The 25,019-nt window shown below is 44.2% G+C and overlaps 1 protein-coding gene across 1 annotated transcript in view; it reads right to left on the minus strand.

The window, feature by feature from the left end:
* The window catches only part of LOC141107404 (protocadherin-11 X-linked-like), a 1,915,236-nt gene that overhangs the window by 949,079 nt on the left and 941,138 nt on the right, over positions 1–25,019 (minus strand). The window contains exon 4 of the mRNA XM_073598111.1: positions 18,580–18,651. Within this exon, the coding sequence (XP_073454212.1) occupies positions 18,580–18,651 (72 nt within the window). The remainder of the gene's footprint in view (positions 1–18,579; positions 18,652–25,019) is intronic.

The following is a 25,019-nucleotide window of genomic DNA, read 5'->3' on the forward strand; positions in this document are numbered from 1 at the left end:
GCAGGACTGATGAGCAGGATCATCAACAGCTGAGTGACTGTGAAGAGAGATGGGAGCTGGCAATCAGCCCAACAGCTGAGTGGCCAGCTCAGAGAAGGAAGGGCTGAGCCCAGCGCTGACAACGATGTCAGTAGGACAGTGGACGGTGGACATCCTAGGAGTCTTCATCCGGAGGAGGAAAGGAGGGACTTTCTCAGCTACGCACACCCTCCTGCCTGTATGCTGGAGCTAAGGGCAGAAGAATTATAGGAAGTAAATTCTACATGAATCATTTGCCCTTACTAAAGATGGCCGCAGCTAAAAATGCAAGGGGGTTTTTTTCAAATTGATTTCTCCAAAAAAAATTAAAAAAATGCATGCAGACACGGAAGGATGGGCAAGTTTGCTTTGAGTATTAAAAATGAATTTTCAGGTTGTAGTGCTCAAATAAAGTTTACATTGTAGTTCCACTTTAATACATGCACATTTTTATATTTTATCAATGTGGGTGCACTTATTAGTGTATATATTTTTTGGAAGGAAAGGCGGACTATGCCGCCTCAAAACTTTTATAATTTGAAAAAAAAAAAAAAACTAGGGCCAAACTAGTGGAAAGTGCAGATAAGTATTTAAGGCCAACAAGGACGCAAAACAAAATGTTCTTAGTTTGCTGATCTCTGTAAACTGGGGCCTGAAGGGGATTCTAGCAGCTCCTATCATCTTCCTTATTTTCTCCAGAAGTAGACAAGAAGAAGTTCTCCTCTCCGTCCTCCAGAACTTTTCTGAACACACAAGACGGATCTGAAGCGTCTGTTTTATATGCCGACCAACAATTATTATATGCCTCATACCGGACAAGTGCTAATTACATCTCCATCTCCTTCTCTCCCTTCACCAGGAACTCATTTCTTCTCTACGTTTATGACCTTCACAGATCCCAGAGCATTTAAGGCTTCGCTTTTGGCAGTTTGCTTTATTTTTTTTATATTTTTTTTTTCCAAAGAAGAACAAAAAAAAAAAAAAAATTCTCTGACTGGCTGGGTATATATTTGACTTCTGACTTTGAACCAGGAACTCGGCAGGCGGTGAGCGGTCTGAATTTATTTTTTTTATTTTTTTATTTCCTAGGAATGTCTTCGGATCTGCTAATCCCGACTCCGGAGACTGACTTACGCCTTCTCTTTATTTGATGATGTAAGTAATTATTCTTCCATAAAATCACCAAGAGATCAGCGCGAAGTTCTGTTTGGGAATGATGAGGGAATTATAGAGCAATAATGGTATGTAGAACAATGCGTTAACCCTTTCCTATCTCATCTACCATCACAATCCGCTGAAAAAAAGGAATGTTTTGTTCGGGGTTTTATTGACTCGGAAAGAAAAGGGACCGATTTGCATAACAATCAAACGCGATGGATTACTTCGGATGAATGAAGTGTTTATTTAAAGCTGAACTCCGGCCTTCCTTTCAGTCTTGCGCAGTTGTCCCGGATTCTCTCCTGTATTGAAATGGCTTCCTCTGATTTCACTGCACACTGCGAGCTTCCCACAATGTGCAATTAGAAGCTGCAGCAAGTCAGATAGAACCCCGCCTCAGTTCCTGGCTGGAGGACCTTCAGCATTGTCTAGCCGTACTGTCCCTGGCCCCGCCCCTTTCATTCATTGGATTTTGGTTCTTCCAATCATGTAGGCTCACCATTACCTAGGGCAGTCCATGTACAAATATAGCCTGCCTTGGAACACCCACTGCTCCATACTGACATCCACCTATCAAAGGTTTCTGATATTTGCATAACTCCTCCCATGAGCCAGCCCACTGCTTGCAGCCAGATTAAGGGCACTTTAGAGGAAGCCATGTACAGCGCCCTGCTGGCTCCACCCACCAGAGAATCACAGAGACCCCTCCCATCAGAGAAGCACAGAGACCCCTCCCACCCAGAGAATAACAGAGACCCCTCCCACCAGAGAAGCACAGAGACCCCTCCCACTAGAGAAGCACTGAGACCCCTCCCACTAGAGAAGCACAGAGACCCCTCCCACTAGAGAAGCACAGAGACCCCTCCCACTAGAGAAGCACAGAGGCCCCTCCCACTAGAGAATCACAGAGACCGCTCCCATAGAGAATCACAGAGACCCCTCCCACTGATCAATGTTTATAAACAATGTTACTTTGCATCTCTCTATCTCTTGTCAGATCAATGTTTATAAACAATGTTACTTTGTATCTCTCTGTCTCCTGTCTGATCAATGTTTATAAACAATGTTACTTTGTATATTTGTATCTCCTGTCTGATCAATGTCTATATACTGTACAATGTTATTTTGTATCTTTCTATCTCCTGTCTGATCAATGTTTACAAACAATGTTGCTTTGTATCCCTCTATCTCCTGTCTGGTTAATGGTTATAAACTTGTATCTCACTTTAGTAAACACTTTAGAAAACAGCCACCCCCTGAGTATAAGAGAGACCGCTGCAGAATTTTACCACTCAAACTTCTGAGTCTGAACTGTAGCTCTGCAAACAGAAAAGATCCCCCCCGCTGATCGAAGAGCTCTCACTGTGACTCAGCATGGGGTGTGTCAGACCACTGCAGAGAAACCACTGCTTCCACATGGAGAGTGACAGAGAAACCACTGCTTCCACATGGAGAGTAACAGAGAAACCACTGCTTCCACATGGAGAGTGACAGAGAAATCACTGCTTCCACATGGAGAGTAACAGAGAAACCACTGCTTCCACATGGAGAGTGACAGAGAAACCACTGCTTCCACATGGAGAGTGACAGAGAAACCACTGCTTCCACATGGAGAGTGACAGAGAAACCACTGCTTCCACATGGAGAGTGACAGAGAAACCACTGCTTCCACATGGAGAGTGACAGAGAAACCACTGCTTCCACATGGAGAGTGACAGAGAAATCACTGCTTCCACATGGAGAGTAACAGAGAAACCACTGCTTCCACATGGAGAGTGACAGAGAAACCACTGCTTCCACATGGAGAGTGACAGAGAAACCACTGCTTCCACATGGAGAGTGACAGAGAAACCACTGCTTCCACATGGAGAGTGACAGAGAAACCACTGCTTCCACGTGGAGAGTGACAGAGAAACCACTGCTTCCACGTGGAGAGTGACAGAGAAACCACTGCTTCCACATGGAGAGTGACAGAGAAACCACTGCTTCCACATGGAGAGTGACAGAGAAACCACTGCTTCCACATGGAGAGTGACAGAGAAACCACTGCTTCCACATGGAGAGTGACAGAGAAACCACTGCTTCCACATGGAGAGTGACAGAGAAACCACTGCTTCCACATGGAGAGTGACAGAGAAACCACTGCTTCCACATGGAGAGTGACAGAGAAACCACTGCTTCCACATGGAGAGTGACAGAGAAACCACTGCTTCCACATGGAGTGTGAGGGGTCCTGCAGAATGCTAGCAGAGGACACACTTTTCTACTTTGAACCCTTTATTTGTTTTGATGCACCTGGAATGTTTTTAGTGGATTCCAATTGAAAGCTCTAATGAGCTTTAAATCCTGAATTTCTTTAGGCTGTAAGCCTTTTTTTTTGGCAGACGGGGACCTTTAACCTTTGCTTTATTGTGTGTGAAATTGTGTTAAGCCTCGTACACACGATCGGACTTTCCGACAGGAAATGTTGGATGACAGGCTGTTGGCGGCAAATCCGACCGTGTGTGTGCTCCATCGGACAATTGTTGTCAGATTTTCCGTGGACAAATGTTGGATGGCAGGTTTTCAAATTTTCCGCGGACAAATGTCTGTTTTTCCGAGGGTGTGTACACATGTCCGTCAGACAAAAGTCCAAAGTACAAACACGCATGGTCGGAAGCAAGGAACGATCCGGAAGCGGTCGGTCTTGTAAACTGGCGATCGTAATGGAGAATTAACATTCGTGACGTGGCAAATGATGAAATCTGGAAATGCAGCGCACAATTCTCTTCTTCTTTAATGGGATAATAATGAAGATGCTTTGCTGGTGATACTGATGGAAGTTCTGCAAACGAATTTTCAAAGGCTTTTTTTTTCTAGTGGTATCAAGAATAATATTATTATGTTTTTTTTTTATTTTATTTGGGTAAGTTACCACAACACCATTATCCCGTAGTTTATAAGATCAAAGATACAACTATGTTGGTGTCCCTTGTTAATTTTACATTCTATTTTATTAAATGTAACTGCTACTCCCATACTGATATTTGAAGTAAAACACACAGCCAAGTATTATTCTACACAATTTTTTTATTGTGCATTAAAAAAAAGAAAACAAATACAATTAGACATGTTATCTGCCAATAGAACTTAACCAAAAAAGTGCATTCTATGCATCCAAAAATATAGAAAATATACCAAAATCAAATCACTATTATTCAACCCAAAAAATAAAATAAAAGCCTCATGCATGATCCTGCTTCTTAATATAGGGGGGTCAACAATGCCAGGAGTTGGTAAAAGCAGGGGATAATTCTGAAAATCATCCAGATTATTCTTCTGGAGCTCCCGCAGCAAAGGCATATGACATAATTGGTCACCATTAATAAAGCAACCAATATTTGGTCCAAGAAATCCTCCTCCCCCTGTTCCTGGACTGGACTTGGGTCAAAGCAATAACTCCAAGGCCAATAATAAATAACACGTTATCTCCTCCGGTTTTGCAACATGGCTGGTCGGCGAACGGCCGCTCAGAAATGAACTGAAAATCGCGAAATGAAAAGTGTGAAATGAAAAGCGTGAAATGAAAAGCGCAAATTAACACTCACCAAACTTCTACCAACACGAAATTAGCAGAAGGAGCCCAAAGGGTGGCGCTAGAGAGCTGAAAAACAACGTAGCACGTCACTACATTTGTGTTTGTTGGTCGACAATTGTATGGCCCTGTGTGTATGCAAGACAAGTTCGGGCCAACGCCCTTCGGAGACAAAAGTCCACGTTTTTGTTGGCCAAAAAGCCGATCGCGTGTACGGGGGTTAAATCTTTCTTTCTTATTTTGCTCATTTCTTCATATTGTGGAAAACACTTCAGAAAATGCTGGCGCCGTACAAAAGAGTACTAATCATGCTAATATTGCGGTATACAAACCATCCCCCCTCCTTGCCAAAAGAGCTGACGTGAACCGGTGTCCTTGCAGAGACGTCTGTCAGTGCCAAGCTGCAGTCCAGAAATGGAGACAGATGCTGGATTCCTGCAGCCCCGGCCCCCCTACCGTCTCCGGCACCGCTTTATAAATTGATTGGCCCGGGGGGGGGAACCAACAATGCTGAGCTGTGGAGGGAGAATTCTGCCTTTCTAAATAGTGGTGACATAATGGACAGCGAGAGGCAGCGGTATATGTGGAATTAATGAATCCCTGAGATAAAGTTGAAGCTGGTTTATTGTCAGGAAGGGTAGACATCGGTCTTTTACTTCAATGTACTTGTGTGTGTGTGTTAGATTTATTGGTATTTAAGTCTTTCAAGCTATAAAAAAGGTACATTATAACACTTCTTAGCTCCTTTAACCAATTCAATCAAGCAAGTTTGTAAGTATAAGCTTATCTTTCTTTTTTCCTTCCTCCTGCTGTCCTCGGTAGATTGGCTGTAAGTAAGTGACCTCATATAAAAGATTGAAGCTCATTCCATTCATCTGCAGATTAACCACTTGCCGACCAGCCGCCGCTGTTTTACTGCGACAGAATGGCACGGCTGGGCGAAACGACGTTACCTTACGTCGCTTCGCCTTTTGGCCACTAGGGGCGCGCCCGCAGCATGTGCCCAGAGCCAATGCGAGTAGATGAGCGCCAGGCTCCCACGATCGCTTGTGATAGAGCGAGAACCGCGATCTGGGCAAAACGACGTTACCTTATGTCGCTTCGCCTTTTGGTCACTAGGGGCGCGCCCGCAGCATGTGCCCAGAGCCAATGCGAGTAGATGACCGCTGGGGTCCCGTGATCGCTTGTGACAGAGCGAGAACTGGGATCTGGGCGAAACAACGTTACCTTACGTCGCCTCTACTTTTGGCCACCAGGGGAGCGCCCGCAGCGTGTGCCTGGAGCCAATGCGAGTAGATGACCGCTGGGGTCCCGTGATCGCTTGTGACAGAGTGAGAACTGGGATCTGGGCGAAACAACGTTACCTTACGTCGCCTCTACTTTTGGCCACCAGGGGCGCGCCCGCAGCATGTGCCCAGAGCCAATGCGAGTAGATGAGCGCCAGGCTCCCACGATCGCTTGTGATAGAGCGAGAACCGCGATCTGGGCAAAACGACGTTACCTTATGTCGCTTCGCCCTTTGGCCACTAGGGGCGTGCCCGCAGCGTGTGCCCGGAGCCAATGCGAGTAGATGACCGCTGGGGTCCCGTGATCGCTTGTGACAGAGCGAGAACTGGGATCTGGGCGAAACAACGTTACCTTACGTCGCCTCTACTTTTGGCCACCAGGGGAGCGCCCGCAGCGTGTGCCTGGAGCCAATGCGAGTAGATGACCGCCGGGCTCCCGCAATCGCTCGTGACAGAGCGAGAACTGGGATCTGGGGGCAAAACGATGTAACCTTACGTCGCTTCGCCTTTTGGCCACTAGGGGCGCGCCCGCAGCATGTGCCCAGAGCCAATGCGAGTAGATGAGCGCCAGGCTCCCACGATCGCTTGTGACAGAGCGAGAACCGCGATCTGGGCAAAACGACGTTACCTTATGTCGCTTCGCCCTTTGGCCACTAGGGGCGTGCCCGCAGCATGTGCCCAGAGCCAATGCGAGTAGATGAGCGCCAGGCTCCCACGATCGCTTGTGACAGAGCGAGAACCGCGATCTGGGCAAAACGACGTTACCTTATGTCGCTTCGCCCTTTGGCCACTAGGGGCGCGCCCGCAGCATGTGCCCAGAGCCAATGCGAGTAGATGAGCGCCAGGCTCCCACGATCGCTTGTGACAGAGCGAGAACTGGGATCTGGGCGAAACAACGTTACCTTACGTCGCCTCTACTTTTGGCCACTAGGGGAGCACCCGCAGCGTGTGCCTGGAGCCAATGCGAGCAGATGACCGCCGGGCTCCCGCAATCACTCATGACAGAGCGAGAACTGGGATCTTGGGGCAAAACGATGTTACCTTACGTCGCTTTGCCTTTTGGCCACTAGGGCCGCGCGCCCGCAGCGTGTGCCCAGAGCCAATGCGAGCAGATGACCGCCGGGCTCCCGCAATCACTCATGACAGAGCGAGAACTGGGATCTTGGGGCAAAACGATGTTACCTTACGTCGCTTTGCCTTTTGGCCACTAGGGCCGCGCGCCCGCAGCGTGTGCCCGGAGCCGATCCGAGTGCCCGGCGGGCGCAATGACCGTCGGGCTCCTGCGATCGCTCGTGACAGAGCAAGAACCGGGATCTGGGCGAAAGGACGTTACCTTACGTCGCTTCGCCTTTTGGCCACTAGGGGCGCACCCGCAGAGTGTGCCCGGAGCCAATGCGGGTGCCCGGCTCCCGTGATGACCCACGAGCTCCCGCGGTCGCTCGTGACAGAGCAAGAACGGGGATCTGGGCGAAACAACGTTACCTTGCATCCCTTTGCCTTTTGGCCACGGAGCCGATGAAAGTGCTCCGCCCGCCGGGCTGCTGTGATCGCTCGTGACAGAGCCAGAACCGGGATCTGTGTGTGTAAACACACAGATCCCGGTTCTTTCAGGGGAGAGGAGAGAGATCGTGTGTTCATACTAAGTATGAGCACCAAACTCTCTCTCCTCCTAGACAGTCCCCTCCCCCCTACAATTAGAACACACTGAGGGAACACATCTAACCCCTTGATCGCCCTCTAGTGTTAACCCCTTCCCTGCCAGCGACATTTATACAGTAATCAGAGCATTTTTATAGCACTGATCGCTGTATAATTGTCAATGGTTCTAAAAATGTGTCAAAAGTGTCCAATTTGTTCACCACAATGACGCAGTCCCGATAAAAATTGCAGATCGCCGTCATTACTAGTAAAAAAAAAATAATAATAAAAAATGTTTATCACCTATTTTGTAGACGCTATAAATTTTGCGCAAACCAATCAATATACGCTTATTGCGATCTTCTTTTTACCAAAAATATGTAGAAGAATACATATCGGCCTAAACTGAGGAAAACATTTTTTTTTTTTTTTTTTTAATAAAAAAATATGGGATATTTATTATAGCAAAAAGTAAAAGATATTTGGGGTTATTTATGAAAGGCAAATCCACTTTGCACTACAAGGGCAAAGTGCAATTGAAAAGCTATAAAAGAATAAATCTGCGCTTAGGACGGAGTAAGAGCTGCTGCCTATCTCTAATTAGTACCCCTAAGGGTCTAATTGCATAGTAGATAAGTAAGATGAGACCATAAACGGTGCTGCCCTCTCTAATATTAATGGGTACCAGGTAAAAATATTAATATCACAAGATCCACACTGAATCCAGATGACTCCGATACATAAAAACTCCACCAGTATCAAAACATACTACGGTTTAGGCAAAAAATGAACCATATATTTGAAGGTGAGCAAAATTGCAAAAAACACCAATACTTAAAAATTGCTAAATAGGATGTGTTCCCCCAGCGGGATATAAGTGTCATCCAGAGTGAAATATATAATACCTGAGTGAAGATATATAATACCTAAGTGAAAAAAATTTAGGTTGGACAGTGCAAACCAAAAAACAGTGTAAAGAAAGGAAATTGTTTTAAAAAGCTTTTTAACCCCAAAGTTCAAAAGTATTGGGACAAGATGGCGCCAAAGGAAACCTATTGGGTATTATAAGAATATATGTGCTTAGTATTATCAGTGTAGTGTCTGTGTGTCCCCTTCCATATTTATATGCAAAAAATATTAAGTAGAGTTGTGTTTGACCCCAATGTTCAAAAGTATTGGGACAATAATAAGTATAAATAGGTATTAAACAGATATGTGTGCTTAATATTATCAGTGTGGTGTCTGTATGTCCCCTTCCATATATATATGCAAAAAATATTAAGTATGGTTGTGTTTGACCCCAATGTTCATAAGTATTGGGACAGTATGGCGCTTAAGAAACGTGAAATGTGAAATATCCTTTTGTGCGAAACGTGAATTGTCCTTCTATGTGATAAGCAAATAATAATAAAACCACTCCCTATATTTAAATTACCGTTGATAAAAAATATATACAATACAAATTTCTTCTGTTTGAAACAAGTAGTATAATTAATTTCTAAAAAGTTCATATATATAATCCATGCAGAACAAATAATGTTAACCAGGTGGGGAGAACAAAGTTCAGCTGAAAATGCTGTTTAATTCACCCAAGAGGGTACACCGTAGTGACTTCTGTGCGATTTTTTCATAAGGTGACTTGAAGTGCTCGCCCCCCTGTGCTACCCCACTCACCAGAAATAATCAACCCTGCAGGGGTACCAAGCGACCAAGTGGGTGCCTCAGGGCGAATGATGTTCACTTCAAAAATGCTTCCATTCCTCTACTTTGTGCGATCCTTATGGGTGTTCCAGGTAAGATGTGTGCTCTGACATGACCATGCTACTCCAGCAGTGTATCACCTTAAGCTGTTAAATACTCCAGAAATCCAGAGAAAAGAGAAACACAAGGGGCTGCCTTCGTGAAGTATGTCAAAGTATTTATTCCATAAAAGCAAAGTCAATCCAAAAAATGCAAGCCACAATGTACATAATAAACAGCGCTGTAAGCAAGGAAGGGACCAGCAGCGATCTGCGAGCATGCATCCCAGCTTGCGTTCCAGCGTCCACTTCCGGGTATGACGTGTGAGCGTGACTCTGCCTTACGCGTTTCGTCATAGGACGTTTTCAAAGACGGTTGAACCTAAACCGTAGTATGTTTTGATACTGGTGGAGTTTTTATGTATCGGAGTCATCTGGATTCAGTGTGGATCTTGTGATATTGATATTTTTACCTGGTACCCATTAATATTAGAGAGGGCAGCGCCGTTTATGGTCTCATCTTACTTATCTAAAGTGCAATTGAAATTGCACTGAAAGTACACTTGGAAGTGCAGTCGCTGCAGATCCGAGGGGGACATGCAAGGAAAATTAAAAAAAAACAGAATTTTAGCTTGCACATGATTGGATGATAAAATCAGCAGAGCTTCCCCTCATTTCAGATCTACCCCTCAGATTTACAGCAACTGCACTTCCAAGTGCACTTTCAGTGCAATTTCAAGTGCACTTTGCACTTGTAGTTTGCACTTGTAGTGCAAAGAGAATTTGCCTTTCATAAATAACCCCCACTGTGGTTTGTTTTCAAAATTGTCGCTCTTCTTTTGTTTATAGCTCAAAAAATAAAAACCGCCGAGGCGATCAAAAGAAAGCTCTATTTGTGGGGAAAAGAAGGATGTTGATTTTGTTTGGGTACAACGGTGCACAACTGCGCATTTGTCAGTTAAAGCGGCGCAGTGCCGTATCGCAAAAAATTGGCCCGGTCATTGAGCAGCCAAATCTTCCGAGAGGCTGAAGTGGTTAATGAAACAGAATAGCTGCAGAGCTGACCGGGGGGGGGGGATTCCCTGGGCGTAGCTGATTGGGCAAGGAATGGCTTTGCTTCTCATGCAAGTCCACGGGAATGCAAAAGTGAATGAAGCAGGTCAAAAGCAGGTCAACTGCACCTCGCATGATTTATGAAGGATCTCAGAAGCTTCTCAAATCAATGTCAAAAGCTTATATGGGGTAAAACGCCTGCCCAAAACTGATCCAGTGCTTCAGATGTGGATATGGCTTGGTATGGCCTTAGCTAATGCTGCTCTGGTTACTCCCCCCCTGACATGTTTCAGAAAAGTCTCTGCGGCCAAGCCCCGGTAGGTGGGGCGAAACATGTCAGGGGGCATGGCCAGAGCAGCGCTGGCTGAGGCCATACACAACCATGCATGGAAGGGAATTCCCTGGGTGTAGCTGATTGGGAGGTCCTCAAGGGGAGGGAAGGGGAGGTTCTCTGGGGACCCTGATGTAAGTGGGGGGCTCTCTGGGGACCCTGATGCAACGGGGAGGGTCTCTGGGTACCCTGGTTTAGGGAGGAGGCTCTCTGGGGACCCTGATTTTAAGGGGGAGGCTCTCTGGGGACCCTAATGTAAGGGGGGGCTCTCTGGGGACCCTGATGTAAGGGAGGGCTCTCTGGGGACCCTGGTGTAAGGGGGGCTCTCTGGGGACCCTGGTGTAAGGGGGGGCTCTATGGGGACCCTGGTGTAAGGGGGGGCTCTCTGGGGACCCTGATGTAAGGGGTGTTCTCTGTGGACCCTGTTGTAAGGGGGGCTCTCTGGGAACCCTGATGTAAGTGGGAGGCTCTCTGGGGACACTGATGTAAGTGGGGGCACTTTGGGGATATATACACACGTATATTACTGTATATACACATGTGTATGCCCGCCAAAGCGTATGACTTTCTTTACTACACTGCTATGGGCTCTAGCCCCAGATCTTTTGTAGACCTACCAACGCCCTGGTTATTACTATGTAGCTAATCGCAGTGTGGAAAATTGAGAACCCCACCTTCTGGCCTACTAAGAGGTCTACTAAGAGGACTAGCTCCAGCAAGCGTAAAGGGGTTAAAATTACCCCGTTGCTCTTATACTGATTACATAAACGCATCATTCCCTCAATAAAAATACTGGCAATAAGCCAATCTATTTAAATATTTTTGCAAACTGTCCATGATTAGATCCATAGGATGGTGACAGGTAAGTCACAACCACCGCAAACAAGAGAGGAGGATAGCATTTCTCCGTTAGGGCACCTTAATAACAAAACAAAAAATTCAGAAGACAAATCCAGGTATATTTCACTGCAATCGGCTGACGGCACAATAAAATCCCCAAGACAATGTTACAACTTGTGCCCAAGAGGTAGGTAATTTGCTATGCCTAGCACTGTAATTTCAACACAATGATCATAAAACACACTCTCTCCCCTCCACAGACCAAAGCCCGCCTAATGAAAGATACTCAATAGCAGAACATAAGTCAAACAACAACGCGCAGCTAATTTCCCTCTCCATTGCCAGAATGGTCTAATCAGTTATGCTGTTCCTTGATTACATTTCTTCTCCGTCCATCGATACAGCAAATTATATCTTGTTCAATCAAACAAACATTCTCAGAGAAAATGAACTTTCGAGGCACTGTCTGACAGCGCCGGCTACATGGATCCGAAGAGGCTGGAGGGCTCTCAGCAACAAGGGAAGGGGAAAAAAAAAAAAGCAGATGTCGGGAAATAAAGGTGAAAATCTTGCTTTTTTGATGGGCGTTTGGTGTTTGTAGACAATGGGGGGGGTCATTCAATTACTTCTACAGAAGCTTTCTTTTTCCATAGATTAGTGTAAAGGCCTATGTTCGAGGGTTTTTTGATCGCATGAGAATGGCTTTGCTTCTCATGCAAGACCACGTGAATGAAGCAGGTCAAAAAAGCAGGTTTACTGCACGTGGCATGATTTCTGAAGGATTTCAGAAGCTTCTCAAATCAAAAAGCAGGTCAACTGCACCTGGCATGATTTCTGAAGGATCTCAGGAGCTTCTCAAATCAATGTCAATAGCTTATATGGGGCAAAATGCCTGCTCAAAACTGATCCAGTGCTTCAGATGTGGATATGGCTTTGTATGGCCTTAACTAATGCTGCTCTGGCCATGCCCCCCCGACATGTTTCACCCAGCCTTCTGGGGCTTGGTCACAGAAAAGTCTCTGTGGCCAAGCCCCGGTAGGTGGGGGACGAAACATGTCAGGGGGCATGGCCAGAGCAGCGCTGGCTGAGGCCATACATGGCCATATCCAAATCTAAAGCACTGGGCAGGTCTTTAAGCGGCATCTTATCCCACATATGTCCACGCTTCTGAAGTGCCTGAAACCTGCTCCCACTTTCTGCATACTGGTAGTGACACCTGTTATCCTCCAGCTTTGAGCAGCATTCCAAGTCTACACGTGAGCATAATGTCAAAAACACCCTGCATTTGCCAATCAAAGCCCATCCATGGAATGGTGACATCATTGACCTTATATGGTGTGACAGACCTAGCCGGAAAAGAGGCTTTTGGAGGGGACTGAATGCTAGCCTCCTGCAAACTGATTATGGGCCCCGGCATTTGGGGGGACGGTGCTTTTTGTGAGCTATATGCCTGGGGACCCTGGAGGTGGCGTTACTTTACATTCAGGTCCATGTCCCCCAAGACACACAGACTCTGGGGACCCTGGATATGCCATTGTGATGGGAGTCACTAATAGGGGCACAGGGTGAATGAGAACCCCACTATGATCTGTGCTAGTCAGAGACTCAATGCTGTATATGTGTGTATATATATAATGTGTGCTGTCTCATTGTGTTGTGTACTGTTTGCTGTGCTAGTTTTGGGTGGGGTTGTATTCAAATGTTCTATTATATTTGTCTGCCTTGGATCACAGGATGTGTATTGCATTGGAGGGAGGGGGGATTCTTCCAACAGCTCTCCCTGCTAACAATGTGTACTGATGAGACGTTAAACACACCTGACCTGTGTGTCCATTATCATTGGACAGTTTAACCCGCCCTCTTTTCCAAGGGTGGGGGGAAAGAGTCTCTGAGTTATTTTATCTGTTGTGTCCGTGTGTTATAATAAATGAGTTGATTCCTGCTTGAAACCTGAAGACAGAGCCGTGTCTCGTTTTTGGGGTGGATTATTTGTATGGGTTCCTTGTTTGGCTGATTGAATTGTCCAGTAGCTGCCTTTGTGTTTGGGTTTGAAATGTCCTAAACGACTTTAACCCCTTTCATACTCGGGGTGTCGTTACATATGGCCATATCATGTGGCCCTTTGTTATGTGGAGATGCGGGGGGGGATTTCCTAAGCATAGCTGATTGAGCCGACGGCCTATTATCATGTGACAGCTTCTTGCATAGCCATTGGCAGCTCACAGTCAACTACTGATGATCAGTAGCCAATAGGCACAGCTGTCAATGATGTCAGCATTGTGTAGCTAATAGCAGTGTGCATTTGCCCATCAAAGCCCATCAACAGAGGCCCTTAAATCCAGCCTCTGGGCCCCTTGATTATTTTAATGGTTTTTAAACCCATAATATATATATATATATATTTTAAAGTAGTTTAATTAGTAAAAAAAAATCTCATTTTAATAGCTGTCCTAAGCTCCATTGAGCTGCTGCCATACATGCTTCCAGTTCCCAGCTGCATCAGAAGGATGTCTATGACAGACATCTGTTCCGGTGCTGTGCCTTTGCCCCCCTCACTCTGCCTTGTCATTCACAAAGCACAAATACAGCATCACCACAGGAATAGCAAAGCAGAGGGATGGGGGCAGAGGCACAACACCGGAGTTGGTGTCTGTCACAGAGCCCATTCCGGATTGCTGGTAGCACTTTTCCTGACGTTCTTTCCAGTAGTAGCTCAATGGAGGCTGGAGACAACTATTGAAGTAAGAAAAAACTTACAACTCAAAAAAAATCAAACAACTGTTGTTGAATAGAGATTATGGGTTCAAAAACTGTAAAAATCAAGGAGCCCCGAGTTGGGCTTTAGGAGTCTTTTTGAAATGGTCTTCTACTTTCACTTCAATTCCTCTGTATGTGAATTAATGACAAGAACATTTCGAAGGTACACTAGCCTTGAATTGACCCTTCATGGCCTGTGTCGACCAGGATTTTCGGAACTGCTTCTGTCGCCATACAAGTCCATAAGAATGCAAAAATAGATGAAGCAGGTCAACCGAACATTCGTGAATTCTGAACAATTGCAGAACCTTCTCAAACTTATGCCAAAAGCACGCTGGACTTGTCCATCCAAGCTGGCCATCCGATGCTTTTAAAGGCCAACTTTGGGTACCTTGATTTTTTACAGTTTCTAATTCCAAAATTATTTTTTAGTAGTTTATTTAGAAAGTATTTTTTAGATGGATACCTGTCGCTATGCTCCGTCGGGCAACTGCTGGATATGGAGCTCTCCAATGGAGCTTGAAGACAACTATAACAGTAAGAATACATTTCTCATTGTGTCAATCACTGGGAGCTTACCCCAAAAATAGTAACAAGATGGTATTTTATGATCTTACCATTTAGCTCAGTTTTTTCCCACCAACTCCTCCTTATGCTGGCGAGGGTGTGGTCATACGGGAAACATAATGCATATATGTTGGTCCTGTAAAAATATACGCAGCTTCTGGCATAAAATCTTACACATTCTCTCAGGTATTTTCATGCCTCCTAACTCTGCTTTAGCAATTTTCAATTTAGGGATAGAGGCCTTCTCAGCTCTATGCTATAGGATTGTTGCTAACCGCTTTCACCTAAATCAACAATCCTGAGACATTGGATTCCTTTTTATGAGGAGGTAAGTAAACCTTGGACAGAGGGGTGGCTGTGGACGTGGTACACTTGGACAGAGGGGTGGCTGTGGACGTGGTACACTTGGACAGAGGGGTGGCTGTGGACGTGGTACACTTGGACAGAGGGGTGGCTGTGGACGTGGTATACTAGGATAGAGAGGTGGATGTGGACATGGTACACTTGGATTTTGCAAAAGCGTTTGACACAGTTCCCCACACACGGCTAATGAGTAAGGTAAAGTCTACAGGCTTGGAAAGATCAGTTTTTAAATGGAAACAAAAATGGCTAAAAGACAGAATTCAGAGAGTAGTGGTTAATGAGTCTTACTCTGAATGGTCTAAGGTTATCAGTGGTGTACCCCAATGTTCAGTGTTGGGACCCTTACTTTTTAATACCTTTAGAAATGATATTGGGTCCGGGAATAAAATAGAAACATTTCTGTCTGTCTGCAGATGACACCAAGCTATGCAGTGAAATTACATCCTTACAGGATGTCTCCAACTTACAAGCTGACCTCAATGCTCTGTCTAACTGGGTGACTAAGTGACATATGAGGTTTAATGTTAATAAATGTAAAGTTTTGTACTTGGGGGCTTAGAATATGCATGCATCATACATACTAGGGAGAGTACAACTGGGGGAATCCATAGTGGAGAAGGATCTGGGGGTTTTGGTAGATCATAAGCTCAATAATAACATGCAATGCCAAGCTGCAGTTTCCAAAGCAAGCAAAGTGCTTTCTTGTATTAAGAGAGGTATGGACTCCAGAGAGATATCATTTTGCCCCTGTACAAATCATTCATCTGGAATATGCACTTCAGTTTTGGGCACCAGTTCTCAAGAAGGATATCGGGGAACTGGAGAAAGTGCAGAGAAGGGCAACCAAACTGATAAGAGGCATGGAGGAGCTCCGCTATGAGGAAAGATTAGAGGAACTGAATTTATTCTCTCTTGAGAAGAGGAGATTAAGGGGGGATATGATCACCATGTATAAATATATAAGTGGTCCATATAGTGAACTTGGTGTTGAGTTATTCACTTTATGGTCATCACAGAGGACATGGGGGCACTCTTTACGCCAAGAGGAAAAGAGATTTTGGCTCCAAATATGGAAAGGTTTCTTCACAGTAAGAGCTGTGAAAATGTGGAATAGACTCCCTCCAGATGTGGTCCTGGCCAGCTCAGTAGATTGCTTTAAAAAAGGCCTGGATTCTTTCCTAAATACTAATATTTATAGATAAAGTTGATCCAGGGAAAATCCCTGGGGGGATCAGGAAGGATTTTTTTCCCCTGCTCTAGCAAATTGGATCATGTTTTGCTGGGGTTTTTCACCTTCCTCTGGATCAACTGTAAGTGAAGGATTGTGTATATGGGATTTATGAATTTTTTTTTGGTTGAACTAGCTGGACTTTTCAACTTGACTAACTATGTAACTATGTAACTATGGAAACGAGAGATGGCACCTAATCTGTCCGAAACAGTTACCTTGACCCAACAACATTATCTTTATGAAATGTACTTTTTTTAAGATCAGACTCCTTTCTATCCTTTGAGAAATCTTGGCAGCCTTGGGTGACCTGTTATGTCAACTAAACGGCTGATGACATTTTGTTGATGAAATACTCTTGAAGAGTATTCTCTTCTTTTTCCTAAAGATATGTGGATGCACTTGTCCCTTGAACAATTGTCGTGCACATACTTTTGTTCTTTGTCATCATTTTTGTTACTTGGTTTCTATTGTAACATTATTCTTGTGTTATTGACTTTTGAGGCGGCTGTGTCCACCACTACGTTTGCAATATTGGCATTGTACTCTATGACTCTAAAACTCAAAAAAAAAAGTAAGAATAAGCTGAAGCATGAAGAATGAAAGTATGTGGAAATTGCCCCATCCCATCCTACTAGGTGCTGTCTAAGGTTAACTGTGAAATCAGACAAGCCCACCAACGGCTGTCCAAACATGCTGCTAGCAACAAGACTGCTGCTTTGAAAGATGGCTCTTTTCTCCAGCTCAAGCACTTGCATGTTTGTCTGGAACATCTTAGCTGGCACTCCCCCGTCCCCCCATGCATTCTTGGAGAGGAGCTTGTCTGAGCAAGTTCTTGGAGATGAAGAAAAGTGTCAAAGAACCCTTCTCCTTTCTAGCTGCATGGTCAGACAACTGCGAGTTGGGAGACCCCCTGTTAGACCACACAGGTAGAATTAGATGGCAGCTAAGGAGTTGGGACAATGTACTACATGTATTTACTTCACTGGAGAACAGAATACAGTATTAAAATTCTAAGTACAAGTCAATGGGAATTCATAGCAAACACAACGCAAAGATCAAAGGTACACTAACCCCAAACTGACCCATTAGGGGGAGGTCAACCAGGCTTTTTGTTCCCTCAGAACTGCTTCTGTCCTCAAACAAGTCAATGGGAATGCAAAACCAGTTGAAACAACTCAAATGCAAGTCAACTTGCACCTATGTCGAATTCCGAAAGATCTCAGAAGTATCTCAAAGAATCATTTGCCCAATAAGTCCATCAACACTGGTCCTTACTGGGCCAAAGAGAAGATTGTGTCTATAGTCAATAATAGGGATGAGCTTGATGTTTGGGTCGGACATACGCAGAAGAGCGAACATTATGGGGAGTTTGCGGCAAATTCGAACGCCGCGGAACGCCCCATAATGATCGCAGAGCATTGCTGTATGATGATTGGCCAAAGCATGCACATGTTCGGATCATCCCTAGTCAAAAAATACACTTATAGGAACTATTGAAGATGTTGGCCCAAACAAACTGACCCCAGCTATAAAATATAACAAACACCAATCTTCCCACAAATGGCCGAGTTGTCAGGTCACCAATCTAGGCATACTGCACAGATAATACCTTCACTACACAATAAAGTGGTCACAGATGTCTAAGATAACCTGAAATAATTGTGAAACTTTGAGAAACATTTGTAAAAAGATCAACTGCACCCACATTGAATTCCAAAAGATCTTAGAAGTGTCTCTAAGAAACATTTGCCAATCAAGTCCATCAACATAGGTCCTTACTGGGCCAAGGAGAAGATTATGTCTATAGTCCACTTATAGGGACTATTGATGCAGTTGGCCCAAAAAAAGTGACTCCAGCTCTAAAATATAGTAAACAACAATTTTCCCACAAATGCCAAGTTGTCAGATACCCAGTCTAGGCATTCTGCAGAGATAAGACCTTCACCACTCATTGAATTGGTCAGAGATGTTTAAGATAACCTGAAATAATTGTGAAACATTTGTAAAATAAAAATAATGATTACCGGTGGCTGAATCCAATTCTCAAGGTTTGATTCTTTCAGAGGCGATTGAAGTTTTCCAGTTTCTTTTCCATGCTAAAAAAAAAGAACAGAAGGACATTGTTATAGGCTACAATATTATGTGGAACATTATGATCAAGAAAAAAAAAATATTACATAATTACTGATTAACATCTTTCTTTATTTTTCATTATGAACCTTCACAAATAATACTTGTATGATAATTGGTAAAAGACCACATTTCCATAGTAACACTTTTCATAATATTGTTTCGGATTCTTTCAAAGCTTGTTTAAACCGTCTAGTTCCGGCATGACGATATCCCTTATGGACCAGACCAAATGCTACATTGACATGTGGACCTTTTGTTCAGTGATAACGTCATCATTTCTTCCAGATAAGTGAAATTGAGAGTTTTCATTTTCACAAAATCTTGGCAACAATCAGGAGATTTTGCTGAAATGTTGTCATTTTGGTAAAATGTATCGGAGTCCACAGGGGAGTTAAATTTAAATTGGTTGCAAACCCTTACCTATACCCAGTGGAGAGGGACTAGACAATGCTAAATGTCCTCCATTCAGGAAATGAAGCTGAGCTCTATCTGACTTGCTACAACTTCTCGATCAGGAGACTTTGCTGAAATGTTGCCATTTTGGTCAACTGTATCGGAGTCCACAGGGGAGTTACATTTAAATTGGTTGCAAACCCTTACATAGATATACCCAGTGGGGAGGGACTAGATCAGGGAACTACACACCCCATGAGGCATTGTAAAACTCTGACATTCACAGACATGACTAGGCATGATGGGAATTGTAGTTCCTGAACAACTGGAGGGCCATAGTTTGAAGACCCATGGACTAGATCATGCTAAATGCCCAACATTCAGGAAATTTGACTTGCTCCAGCTTCTAATGCACATTATGAGAAGCTCACAGTGTGCAGTGAAATTTAGAGGAAACTATTTCAGTACAAGACTGAAGGGAAAGCTGGAGGTCAGCTTTAGTGGTGCACAGATTGGCAGTCCATCTAATTTCTTTAGTACACCAGCTGAGACTTGTCAGTGAGGAAAGAGGGTGTGGGCCATCGAACAGATTGTCAAACTCATATCTTATTTCTTTTACAACACCAGTTCCAGGCCTCTGATGTGATTGAAGGGCAAGAGCTATATATGTAGAGATGGGGGTTACCAATTTTTTTCTTGCAGCCCTAAAGGGTGCAACAGGCCAAAGATGGCTCCTGATCATTTTGGCAACTCCTTGCATTATACTTTATTTAAAATAGTGAAGGACTGAGAAGGTGCTTCTCAGTGCAGTATAGCAACAGTTTATTATGACACAAATTGAGGAGAACATACAAGCAATAGTAGAAAACAGGCTAGTAAATCATAGCCTTCTTGTGACAGTTCCTCTGTGTAGCACAGCTGACCAGCAGCCTTGGAGATGGTGGAACGCACGGGCAAGATGGTTGCCGCACTTTCCTGGTTGGCGTGGAACGAACGTGCCGGATGTGTCGTCAAGAGGGGGCGGTAATGTGTTTCGGAGCATTCTCAGAAGCTTCTTTTGGTCTAACGAAAGAGCTTCTGGGCATGCTCCAAAACACGTTACCGCCCCCTCTTGAAGTCACATTCGGCGCGTGCATTCCACGCCAACCTGGAAGTGAAGCAGCCATCTTGCCTGTGCATTCCACGGCTGCTGGGCGGCTGTGCTACACAGAAGAAATTGTCACAAGAAGCCTATCCGGAAGCTATGAATTTATGAGCCTGTTTTCTACTATTGCTTGTACGTTCTCCTCAATTTGTGTCATAATAAACTGTTGCTATACTGCACTTAGAAGCGCCTTTTCTGTCCTTCACTTTCTGCTAGAGCCTGCTTTCAACTCCCTGGAAGCGCCACTCTAAGTGCCTTCTTGAGTCCTTCCCATCCTCTCCCTGGATAGTGACCAAGAACAGCAGGCTACATGAGGTCTCCTTCATGCAGATGCACCCTGTGAACATTTATCTAAAGCACATTTGGAACTCATCTTAATCGTCAGACACATTTCTCAATTATTTGTAGAGTAGTTTTTGTATTTGTATTTTGCTTTCAATTATCCTAGGCCTGTCCTTGAGCCAAAACATGGCCCCATATTAAACTTCAATATTTAATTTTTTTGTACAAAATATTAAATAAAACATATTAAAGTGACATCACACAAATAATAAGCTAACACATAAAAAAGGCCAAAATTAAATGTTATATCTGCCTGGAGTTTCACATAAGGACCAGGATTATTGTTCAGACTCACAAGTTAAAAAACATTTTTTTTTGCTAGAAAATTACTTTGAACCCCCAAACATTATATATTTTTTTTCAGACACCCTAGAGAATAAAAAGCAATACTTTGCAATACTTTATGTCACACCATATTTGCGCAGGGGTCTTAGAAGCACAATTTTTTTGGGAAAAAATACACTTTTTGGACCTAAAAAATAAGACAACAGTAAAGTTAGCCGAATTTTTCTTTTTATATTGTGAAAGATAATACTACGCCAAATAAATTGATACCCATGTCATGCTTCAAAATTGTGCCCGCTCGTGGAATGGCAACAAACTTTTACCCTTAAAAAACTCCATAAGCAACGTTTAAAATTTTCAACAGGTTGCATGTTTTGAGTTACAGAAGAGGTCCAGGGCTAGAATTATTGCTCTCGCTCTAATGATCACAGCGATACCTCACATGTGTGGTTTAAACACCGTTTTTTTAATATGCTGAAGCGACTTACATATGCGTTCGCTTCTGCACGCGAGCTCGGTGATACGGGGCGCTTTAAAAAAAAAAAATTATTATTATTTATTTTACTTTTTATTTTTTATTTTTACACTGCCCTTAAAAAAAAAAAAAAAGGGTCACTCTTATTCCTATTACAAGGAATGTAAACATCCCTTGTAATAGAAAAAAAACATGACAACATGACAGGGCCTCTTAAATATGAGATCTTGGGTCAAAAAAGACCTCACATCTCATATTTACAATAAAATGCAATAAAAAAAAAAAAAGAAAAAAAAGGAAATGTCATTTTTTATATATATATATATATATATATATATATATATATATATATATATATATTTATATATATATATATATATATATATATAAAATTCCCCTTCAAGAGCACTGGGCAGAAGAGACATTTGACGTCGCTTCCGCCCTCCAATGCTATGGAGCTGAGCGTGGGGGCCATCTTTCCCTCATTTGGCATCCAGGCAGTGAGGGGAGCGGATGCGATCATCTCCGCCGCTACCGACGGCTCCGGTAAGCGGCGGAGAAGACTGGAGTGCGGCGAGGGGGGGGGGGGTCCCTCTCTCGCCCCCGATAAAAGTGATCTTGCAGGAGCGGGTCCTTCAGTAGTTACTAGTCATTGCAACCATTATCTCCCATGGCTGGAGTTGCCTCATGGGAACCATCCTGGCTTCAGAAGAGCTCATACCTCTGCAACATTACAAGCACTGATGTAGCTCTTCCAAGAGCCAAATGCCATGACAGGTAGAAGCTGTCCTAACAAGCCCTCAATGATAGAATAAATGGAGCTTACAACCCAACAACCATCCCAACCCCCCCCCAACTAATGTGGCACCAATACCTCCAGAACATTGAGGATCAGAAAGGCTAGATGATTGCAGCAGTTAAAGAGGAGAGTGGATAGAGCCTCTTCCACTTAGTAACAACACACTCTTTGCAAGTCATCAAACAATCTCCGGAGAATTCTATCGCAACCCGAAATGCACACTTCATTAAGGGCAGTTCCATCAATTGATTAAATGTGTGTTCATCATTTTATGTTTCACAGGCTGTTTCGAGTCACTAGAAGGCATTAATGTGCCAACTCAGGAAGATCAAATTATGTGGTCTGTCTAGAGTGGAAAAGCTGTCTGAGAAGACAACCCAAGTCGTAAAAAAATAAATAAAAATATGTATAAACAAAAAAAATAACAAGATGCACCGAGATAAATCTGAGTGCCCGCGGCAGAAGTGATGATCCCAAGCTTCAGCCTTTAATTATCAAAATAGTGCTACAGTATTTGAGAGTGACGTCACTACTGTAGCTAGTAACAGTACTACGAATGGAAAAAAAAAAAATCTGGTTGTAAAGGGGTCATGTTCAACAACTAAAGTCACCTGCAAGTACCTGGCAGGCAGTTAATGGGGTCGGCAGTACAGAGGAGGAGGCAGTACCCAAAACCTCCATCATTATTCCCCAACATTCAGTTGTCCCCTATCACGGGAAAGAAAAAAAGAGAAAGGAAAGAATGCATTGGAGAGGAGAGGGTATGAGAAGGGAAAGGGAAGGGATAAGGGCAAGGCATATGGGAAGGAGAGGAGAGAAGAGGAGAGGACAGGGAAGGGAGAGGACAGGGAAAGAGAAATGCAATGCAAGGAAATGATAGGGAAGGGAAGTGGAGGATAAGGGTATAGAGGGGAGGGGAGGAGAGGAGTCAAGCAGAGGGTCAGTTGGTGGATGGGACATGCTGTAAAGGGGTAAGTCATCTGATGTTGGGGACAGGCAGTACCTGGGAGTCAGTTAATGGGGATGGAAGTAAAGAGGAGGAGGCGGTACTATCATTATTCCCAACACTCAGTTGTCCCCATCATGGGAACCAAAAAAAGGGAAGAGAAAGGAAAGAATGCAATAGAGAGGAGAGGGTATGGGAAGTGATAAGGGAAGGGATAAGGGCAAGGGACAGGGGAAGGAGAGGAGAGAAGAAGAGAGGAAGGGGAAAGAAGAGGACAGGGAAGGAAGAGGACAGGGGAGGGAGAGGAGAGAAGAAGAGAGGACAGGGAAGGAAGAGGACAGGGAAGGAAGAGGAGAGAAGAAGAAGAGAGGACAGGGAAGGGAGAGGACAGGGAAGGAAGAGGACAGGGAAGGGAGGAGAGGACAGGGAAGGAAGAGGACAGGGAAGGGAGGAGAGGACAGGGAAGGAAGAGGACAGGGTAGGGAGGAGAGGACAGGGAAGGGAGAGGAGGGAAGAAGAGAGGACAGGGAAGAAAGAGGACAGGGAAGGAAGAGGACAGGGAAGGGAGAGGAGAGAAGAAGAGAGGACAGGGAAGGAATAGGGGAAGAGGACAGGGAAGGGAGAGGACAGGGAAGGGAGAGGAGAGAAGAAGAGAGGACAGAGAAGGGAGAGGACTGGGAAGGAAGGAAAGGACAGGGAAGGAAGAGGACAGGGAAGGGAGGAGAGGACAGGGAAGGAAGAGGACAGGAAAGGGAGGAGAGGACAGGAAAGGGAGAGGACAGGAAAGGAAGAGGACAGGGAAAGAGAGAGAACAGGGAAAGGGAAAGGGGAATGCAAGGAAAGCATAGGGAAGGGAAGTGGAGGATAAGGGCAAGGGAATAGAGCAGAGGAGAGGGAAAGAGAAGCAAGAAGAGGGGGGGTAAGGAGAGGAGAAAAGGAAAGACAAAGTAAAGACAAAAGTTGAAGGTAAAATAAGGGAAAGGGAAATAAATAAAAGATAAGTAGAAGGCAAAGAAAGCAGAAAGGAGAAAGGATGGTAAGGTTGAAGAAGATGAAAGTGAAGGTAAGGGAAGGAGAGGAGGGAATAGCGAATGTCTTATTAGGTTGCAGTCTATAACTCTTCATATACACATATTTTGTATCAAGGTCACATTTCCATAATGCGTGGTGTGATGAGACCTCTAAGAGTGGTTTAATGTTTTCATATATCTCTCTGAAAGTCTCTAATACTCTTTACATATGTCATTGTAATTATAAATTCTTTCGCTCTGCTGGCTCAGCTTTTCCTGGTAAGTGGCTGGGCAGGGTTTCCGTCAGCACAATTATCGGAGCGGCTTGCTGTAGGGACTCGACAGAGTCATTCTTATAAGATTTTAATATTAAACAGTTACAAAGTATCGATTCAAATATTCCGTCAGATCTTTAAAGCTCAGTTCGACCCACAGACGTCAGCCAGTTCAAGGCAATTGCGCGTTACTTTTATAGAGCAAATCCAAGTGACAGGTGCAAGCAGTCTGTAAAGTTCTGTCCAGGAAACAATTCAAGTCTCCTGAAGTCAGAAGGTCCACTTGGGGGGGGGCCATTGATCTGAGCTCTATGTAATCTTCTGCAGATTCATACAATGTGCCAGTGGATGGAACTGCAACATCTTATCACGTGATTCTGAGCTGCATGGCCTCCCAATCCAACGCCAGGGCTTGTGAATGAGGCTGCAGTGGGGAGAAGGTGTAGCTGGAACCAGGGAACACATTAGCCGGATTTCAACAGGTTTAGATCTCAGATAATTCAAAAAGAGAAGAAATTTGGTAACTACAGAATATCATGAAAGTGGGGCGAACAGACCGACATGATGATTACTATACCTAGAGATGGGGGCCAGGCTATTCCCCACATCCGTCATAACAATACAATCTGGACAATCTGACTTTAGAGGTACCAAAAGCACAT

This window comes from Aquarana catesbeiana, linkage group LG09 (genome assembly GCF_042186555.1).
Source record: "Aquarana catesbeiana isolate 2022-GZ linkage group LG09, ASM4218655v1, whole genome shotgun sequence".
Classification (NCBI taxonomy): Eukaryota; Metazoa; Chordata; class Amphibia; order Anura; family Ranidae; genus Aquarana; species Aquarana catesbeiana.